Source organism: Sceloporus occidentalis, unplaced genomic scaffold, assembly GCF_023333645.1.
Source record: "Sceloporus occidentalis isolate IW3139 unplaced genomic scaffold, rSceOcc1.0.p SCAF_9, whole genome shotgun sequence".
Classification (NCBI taxonomy): domain Eukaryota; kingdom Metazoa; phylum Chordata; class Lepidosauria; order Squamata; family Phrynosomatidae; genus Sceloporus; species Sceloporus occidentalis.
In genome coordinates this window covers 9,358,024-9,366,873 of record NW_028316989.1, presented here as the reverse complement: position 1 = coordinate 9,366,873, position 8,850 = coordinate 9,358,024, and the positions used below count along the sequence as shown (strand labels likewise).

The 8,850-nt window shown below is 39.9% G+C and overlaps 1 protein-coding gene across 1 annotated transcript; it reads left to right on the top strand.

Annotated features, from left to right (window-relative positions):
* Nucleotides 1-1,355: 1,355 nt before the first annotated feature.
* Nucleotides 1,356-8,266, top strand: LOC149306850 (caspase-3-like). The gene is made up of 4 exons (XM_089538839.1): nt 1,356-1,558; nt 4,683-4,855; nt 6,774-6,915; nt 7,534-8,266. The coding sequence occupies exons 1-4, from the start codon at nt 1,357-1,359 to the stop codon at nt 7,782-7,784; spliced, it is 768 nt and encodes a 255-aa protein (XP_089394965.1). The 5' UTR covers nt 1,356; the 3' UTR covers nt 7,785-8,266.
* The last annotated feature ends 584 nt before the right edge of the window (nt 8,267-8,850 follow it).

Sequence of the window (8,850 nt, the reverse complement as noted above, 5' to 3'; positions counted from 1 at the left end):
ACAGACTTCAAATGTCATCTAATGTAACCTTCTGCCAATGCAAATAATCCATCAGTATCCTGGTATATTCAGACTGTATTCATGACCCATTCATGACCCAAAACTAAGACATTAGAACTAAAGAAGAAAATCAAGCCACTGAAAATATGTCATCAGTTCTGTCATCGTAGCAGTTAGTGCTAAGGATGCCTGAGGACCATGTTTGTTTGTTTGCCAAATTAATAAAGTGAAGATTAATGTCTTCATTTCTTGGCATGTACACTTTGGAAGAGTCCAGTCATGGCATATCTACTTTCTTTGTAAAATTTATAAATGTTCCAAGCTTTTGACACTTCCAGATTTTTAAAAAGGGATCAGTCAGGGAATGATGAGAAAGACCTCCTCCAGACAACAGGAATGTCTGCTTCTAGTCACCACAGAACATTGGCTCAATGGACAAATATGAAATCAGATGACTTGTTTTTCATTTAATTTCATTTATTTATTAAATTTATGATTCATTTCCCACAGATCAAGTCTCAAAGTGACTTACTTGCAAAAGAGAAGATGCACAATCTATAGTTGATGCAACAAGAAAATAATTAATATAATCTGTACTCAATATAATATAGCTCTGCTTTGGTGCCATAACAAACTATGGCCTGTTACAGACTGCCAAAATAAAGCTGCTTCAGGTCGCATTGGAGGTATGCTATTTAAATGATGCATGGGTCCTAACAGTTCAGAGGTCACGCCAAAGCCACACTCCATTCCTAAGCACTGGATTGCAGCTTTGGCACAGCTTCCGGATTCTTAGGACCCATGCATCATTTAAACAGCATACCTCCAAAGAGACCCGAAGCAGCTTTATTTTGGCAGTCTGTAACAGGCCTAAGGTTCCCAGGGTTCAATAGCAGTAATCCAGTAAAAGTGGTGTCAAACTGGAGTATTCCTGCAGTGCGGATACTCTTTTTAAAATCCCCTTCTCACCCAGAGGCCCCTATGTTGGCACTTCACCGAAACCAGCCAGCTCCTAAAGCCGCTTCATCACAGTCATGTATATTATACAATGGGGTGTGTGCCTGTTTCATTTTGCTTTGTTCTTTACAATATTACAAAACCACCTGCATCTCAGGTCACGGAATTACTCAGGAGTAACGATAGCAATTTGTAGACGGTAAACAGCAATGTTTGCATTGTCACCTGCCTAACTAACCAGGATATGATTTTGCTTTCATTCCCGCACTTGCTAGCTGAGTCATCATAAAGTTAGGCTGGGCAAAGATTATATAAGTGCATGTACATCTAGCTATCAGTACATATAATCAGGTGCTCTTAAATCTCTCGGGTTTGGTGCCAGTCCCTGTGTTGCACAGCATGTCAAACCAAGCTAAGAACAGGGCTCTCATCATTGTCAATTACGATTTCTATAGCACTAAATCCCACGAGAAGCTTCCGTCAAGACCTGGGGCTAGGAGAGAAGCAGAGCGGCTTTTTAAAGCACTGTCCAAGTGCAATTATGCTGTGAAACTATGCTATGATTTGACAGCTAAGGAAATGGAAGAACTGTATGAGGAAGGTATGTCTGTTGCTTTGTCTTTGATGTGGGGCCAGAAAAGAGCAACCAGGACAGAGGAGCAATTGAAAGAGCTGGGTGTGCTTGGTTCCAAGTAGACGTGTGACATAAGAGTTGTCTTCGAATATCTGAAGGACTATCATGCAGAAGAGGGAGCAGATTTGTCCTTGCTTGCTCCCGAGGGCAAGATTAGGACATGTGGGTGGAGGCAGGAGACATGCAGATTTCAGCTAAACATTAGGAGACATTTCCTCAAAAGTAACAATTGTTCAACAGTGGATCAGATTGTACTGAGTGATGGTCTGCTTTCCTTCGTCAGAGGTATTGAAGTAGAAGCTGGACAGCCATCTCTTGAAGATAACTATAGTTGCACCTTGGATTTCAGATTCTACATTAACTAGTTTTCAGCTTTTGGTCTTCCGGATATTTTAATATTCAGCTCCCAGAATCCCTGACCATTGGCTGTGTTGGTTTGGGTTTCTGGAAATTCGAATCCAGAACAGAGATCCTGAAGGACCAAAAGTCAAAAACCACTGGACAAGATGATCTCCAAGTCTTTTTCCCAGTCCTAATACTATATGTTTCAGTCTGTCTGGAGGCACAGATAGATGCGGCAGTGCAAGACTTACTGGATAGGATCTGCCTGAATTGCTTTATCAAACTAAAATGATCATGAATATTTTTTTGTAATTGTACTAGTCTTTGTGAACCACTCACTGCAAATCTGAGGAGTTTGTCATATGTCTACATTATCAGGGTAGCAGTCTTTTTTTTAATAAGTTCATATTTATTAATTTTAAAAAAATACAAACTAAATCACAACAAAGTAATCAATATACAGAAAAAAAAAGGAGGGGAACTATACCTAAATAATACCTACATTTAGCTAAAACTAAAACAAAATTAAACTACCCTAAATGAACACTATGGCACGACACTAAAACACTTATCTGTTATAATAAACACAACCTAACTGATCACAAACTAAACACAAGAGAACTTCGACGCCACCCTGTTTAACAAACATTATATCATTCTTCCATTACGGATCTGACTAACTAAATTTGACTTAGTAGAATTACTAATAACCATAACTACATAACATTTCTCTGAAGATGCCAGCCACAGCTGCTGGCGAAACATCAAGAATCAATTCTTCTAGAACACGGCCTCATAGTCTGGGGGTGCTTATTGACTCATCGCTCCATCTTACCTCTCAGGTGGATGCGACGGTCAGGAGCACCTGTTATCAGCTTCGGCTGATACGCCAGCTGCATCCCTACCTGGACCGGAGGGACCTTGAAACTGTAGTACACGCTCTGGTAACCTCTCGATTGGACTTCTGCAACGCGCTCTACATGGGGCAACCCTTGGACCATACCCGGAAGCTGCAGTTAGTGCAGAATATGGCAGCACGATTGGTCACCAGTACTTCCAGGGCCAGTCACATAACACCTGTGCTTAAAGACCTTCATTGGCTGCCTATTCGCTTCCGGGCGCAATACAAGGTGTTGGTTATTACCTATAAAGCCCTAAATGGCTTGGGCCCAGGGTACTTGGAGGACCGCCTCTCTCCGTACAATCCGCCCCGCACACTCAGATCAACTGGGCAGCAATTATTAAGAGTTCCAGAGGTCAGATTAGTTACTACCACCAGGAGGGCCTTTACCACCTTGGCCCCCAACCTCTGGAACTCGCTGCCCGCCGAGCTCCGCTCAGCAACCTCCCTGGCCCAATTTAAGAAGGGGTTGAAAACATATCTTTTCAAGCGGGCCTACCCCTGATTCTACCCCCCAGTATACTCTCTCTCCCCTCCTTCGTCAGCTGGTTGAGCTGGCATGAGTTTGCTTGTTTTTATTGTAATGTTTTTAATGTATTTTAATATGTTTGATTGTATGGATTGCTTGTTGTACACTGCCCTGATTTCTAGAAGGGCGGTATAGAAATAAATTTTTTATTATTATTATTATCATTATTATTATTATTATATATAGCCTGAAAAACCCACAAAAACTATGGATGCCGGCCATGAAAGCCTTCAACTTCACAGACCATAACTACAGGTTATTGGTCAAAAAGTCCTTAAATAGTTTCCAGTGTTGTTTTTTAAAATCTTCAATTGATTTATGTTTTAAAATCCATGTTAGCTTGGTAACTTGGACAAAGTCTGCAACCTTAAAAACCCATTCTTCTGTCGTCTGTGCTTCAGTCCATTTCCATGTTTGAGCAAACAATATTCTTGCAGCCGTTGTTATATATCATTTACCATGTTTACTACCAATTCTTTTAACAATAATACCCCCCCCAAAAAAAAAATTCTGGTGACATTGCAAAATCTACTGTTACCCAAAAACCTGGGGGGTCCCAGGAGGTCACCCACAAATTAGAGAGATTGAAGAAATGTTTGGACACTTGGCATGAATATTTCAGACAAAGGGAAACTTCTACAACCGGAGAAGAGCAATGGGGTTGGTGTCATCCAGTGCGTTAATTCATGTTGACCTTTTCCCATTTCACACCATAAAGAATCCCTGGTTATGCTTTTTTGGCATTAATGTTACTAGAAAATCATAATTCCCATAGGCCACTGAATGTAATGCTAATAGCTGTGACATAAACAACTAGCAAAATTAAAATTATACCTTCAAATTACAATATCATATGCACAAACTAAATGTATTTGCATATACACAGTGAAGATTTGGTTAAAATGTCATTCTTTTAAAAAATTAAGAAAATTAAAATTTAATTTAAAAATGTTTTTTAAATTTGAAATTTTGAAATTTTGAAAAGGATGGATACTTTGGCAGCATTGTATCCTTAAGAAATTCATTATGATCTTACTGCCTTTAGGATTCACTGTTTTATACACATTTTCCTGGGAGTAAATCCCATGTAATTCAATGGGGCTTACCTTTCAGTAGGTATGTAATGAAACACAACGTTAAGCGTTTAGGTTTTTTATTGCTTTAGCTGGTGCTGTTCTGTTGTTATTGTGTTACTTTTTAAAAAGTGAATGCATATTTTAGTCTTGATGTTAAATCAACTTTGTGATATTATGGAAAGACAAGGTTTACATTTGGAGGGTAAAATCATATCAGCAGGTTCTTCACTTCTATCTCTGCAGAATGCAACGCAGATCACGGGGACTGCTTTGTGAGCATTATTTCCAGCCATGGACAGGAAGGCAGTGTGTTTGACTGTGAAGGACAACCAGTTGAACTTATACAGATTTTCCAGGCATTATCACCCCAAAGATGTCATAAACTAATGGGAAAGCCCAAAATTTTCTTCATACAGGTAAGTTGCAAGTGTATAATTTCATAGTGTAGAATGGTGTTCCTCAACTAGTCTTTGCTAAATGATTGAGGGTCACTTCATCCAATGCATATTGTAATGCACAGTCCCAGCTTTGGCCATTGGCCTATGGAGCCCTCAGTCAGAACATGAGAATGTTTTTAAACTTTAACTCCTAGAAGTGCCTGACGTTTACTAAGATTCTGGGAGTTATGGTCCAAAAAAGTAACTTTTCCAACCTCTCTGCCTTCGATTTTGATCCCAAGATTTAACCCCAATGGTGTCACTATCAAGGTCAAAGTACATCACCAGGGTTTCTTTCATTTTACAGAATTACAGCACTTTTATATCACTTTAAACATCATGGTTCCATTTGCAGTTTAAGGAGAGTTATGTAGAATTCTCTACCAAACAGCAGTAATGTCTCCCTAAACTACAAATCCCAGGATTTCTTAGGATGCAACCATATCAGTAAAAATGGAATCAAAGTGTTATAATTTTGCACTGTGAAAAAGCCCTTGGCAATCCTATTCCGGATCAAAAAAATTTCCTCCATTGTAGTGCTTTGCCTTAAACATTTAAAGGTATCACAACAGGACTCTCATGATTTTTCTAATGGGATTACTCTCCTAGAATTTTGAACATTGGGTTGATTAATGGTATGAACAACTTTAGATGCTTTCATTTCATGTGTCAAAACAGATTTTATGAAAATAAATGAAAGGACAGCCTAACCCAAGAGCGTGAAACATGTATTTAGAAAACGAATACACACCCACAACAGTGCCTTTGGTTTCACTTAGAATATGTGCCTATGTATATGAGTCAGACGTAAAAAGATAGAGGGAAGTATTTTATGTTTCCTATCTGTCGTCAAGGATTAGTTCATTTTCTGCACCAGGAAATTCCCTGAATCAGCTTTATTACATTTTCTGGTATCAGTGGCATCACCTCGGCATTTTGAACTATGCCTTGTGTTTGACTCATGATTCTACAGGAATTTCCTCTTCCTGGCAAATACCAGAAATTTCCTAGAACATAGCAGTGGTGGGAAAGCTTCTGTTCTTCCATCATAGCTGTTCATTCCCCTCCAGCTGATGCTCTTTGGAGTTTTAAAAAACTATGCATTCAGTGCAAAGTTGTTTTTAATATCCCATGAAGTTTGGGGATGGAACTGAGCCTAGAAGCAAACTGGAAGCCACTAACAAAAAAGGCTTTGATCACTTTAGTGGATGACTTAGGGGCTCAGCAGACTGGCAGTTTATGTGGCCTGCATGCACGGTAGGGCTGCAGTATGGCTGAGCTTTCACATGCTCCAAGCCCTTCTTTCTCCACCGGGGTGCCATTATTGCATGCGCCCATCCAGGTGGCGCACACCATGATGTTGTCCCTCGTGCACAGCAGCCAAACAGCACTGCACACAAGAGACATCATAATGCCAGGACAACCTAGTTATGACGTCCTTTCTATGGTGCCAGAGGCCATTCCCATCCTGATTACTGCAGGACCATGGCAATTACATGCACCTGGCTCCAATCTGGCCCTGATCCAGGCCAGCACCACAATCCTGATCTGGGCTGCCAAAAAGGAACAGGTTTTTCATGCTCCTTTTTGGCCTGGGTTTTCCAGGTTGGGGCGGGCTCAAGGTGGCTTCTGGTTGCATTTGGGGCATGCACCGTGTAAATGCCACACCCCCAAAGCAGCCTGACAGCAGCCCTTTTAACCATGGGAGGTTCCTGGAACCAAACCCCAGCAGAACCCAAGGGCCCACTTTACTCAACTGATATTATAGCAGCTTGTGTATATGCAGTGCGAGGGAGATACCATTTTGTCCTTGATCTGGCTCCACTGATCATGGGGCTGCTGTTGGAAGCACAAAGAAGACCAATTCAAATCTACTTTAACTGATTGTATTTTTAAGGCCTGTCGTGGAGACAACATTGATTATGGCATTGATTATGGCAAAGACCTCCAGACAGATAGTAGTGAACCAGAGGTTGACTGTTTCTCACACTATCTCTCCATCCCTGAAAATACTGCAGTCATGTTTTCATGTAGTCCAGGTATGTATGATAACAACCTGACACTTTGCATATGCATTCCAAAACTAATTCCACCTAGTGTCCCAAAGTGAGCACGCAAGGGACTGCAACTTAAGAATGAGAAGAATGTTTTATTTGCAGCTTGAAATAGTTAATATTGTTAAGGTGAAAGACGAAAAGCCAAATAACAGTTTATTATTTGACTGCATTTTGCAGAAAAAAAACAATTTCTTGTCTTTTCTCCAGTCTTAAAACCTTTGCAAGTCAAAATAAATCCCACCTTTTTAGTTCACTAAATATATGTTTGTTGTCTAGTCTCAGGCACCTTGGATTTGGGTGTCATGGAAGGGCAGCAAATTGTTAGCTATTTATGCATTTAATTTAAATAATTATATCATTTTAATTTAAATAAATTGATTTACACAATTTGATTAAATTTAAATAATCTTATTTAATTAAAATTAAATAATTTACGGAATCACATTTTTTCTTACTGCCAGGAATGAGGAGAGGTGGGTGGTGAGGGTGCTGTCTGCACCTCAGGCATCAAAATATCTTAGGGCAGCCTTATCCAAACAGCAGGCATAATCTCAATGAAGGAGAGCAATAACATTAATATTCCCCACATGGCATTTTCAGGCTATGCTTCTTTCATCAACCAATGGGAATCCATGTTCCTCAAAGCCTTACTGGAGCTGCTAGAAGGAGAGGAATGTCATCTTGAAGTTGCTCGTTTGATGACCCGAATTAGCTGGAGAGTTGCCTTCTTTTTTGAAGCAAGAGGAAAACATGCTGGGGGCAGAGAGATGCCCTGCTTTGTCACCAACATGCTGGAGGAGGTTTACCCTTTTTCCTCATCAGGTAGACAAGACTCAGGTATCAGGGAATAGTAGAATAAGGATAAATCATATTTCAAAGTCGTCTGAGTTCTGCACATGACAAGGACCAGCTCACCATGAGAAATACATTATTTTCATCAACTGAGTAATGGCAGCCTATTCTCTCTCTCCTCCAGAGGATTAATGGTGAATAAGTGAACAAACACAGCTAATATTTATTTAGCTTGGACCTTGATCTCACTGGATTGGATTGAGACTTACTTATACCTCATACTTTGCCCTTGCCCAGCCCTGGATCTCAATTTTAATATAAGCTCCTTGTTGTGCCAATTTATCTTCTGGTGTAGACCAACAGAATGGGGTGACGCCAACCCTAGTGACGCCACTGTGTACATGCATGAAAAAGTAAGGAACAACCATGCAACTCATTCCGTGTAATATGGGCTCCAACTCTAATAGCAGTCAGCATTGTCCACCGTTTTCACATAGTAACAGATGGCAAGATTTACTTACTAATTGCTAAGTACTGTAACTAATTGAGGTGATTTTAAAATATGCGTTTTTCATGTTCCTTGTGGTGCAGATTTTATGCATCTTGTGTTTCTCTCTATGTTCTGTTTTGCTTTTAATTTTTGTTAACTGTAAAAAGTTTAATAAATTATTTTATTTTAAAAAATAGGAGTAGAGGTGGGCGGGCATCAGGCTTGTTGGGCTGTACTTTAAAACAACAACAACAACACACACAACATCACAGATCCCAAGAGGCTGATACAAAATACACAAAGAATTCAGGAATTCTGACCCTAGGAATTTATTTTGCTTTCCAGAACTAAATAGAGCTTACAGTCCTTCCACAAAGAAGGATTACCCCAGCCTCTCTTCATTCATTAGAAAAACTTAGGGCAAGTGAGGAATGTGGAGTCTTTTCAATTCTGGTTCATATTGTGAGAATTGGAAATCCTTGCTGATCTACTCAAAGTGGATTAGCGTACTACTAGTAGAATGAGATATATCACCTGTCCACCCCTGACTGAGAATACCTGAAAGGTCTGTGAAAATAAAACGAGGTTTTGCTTGACACATAAAGAGTGAAAGAATAGACTCTAGGCGGGTCTCC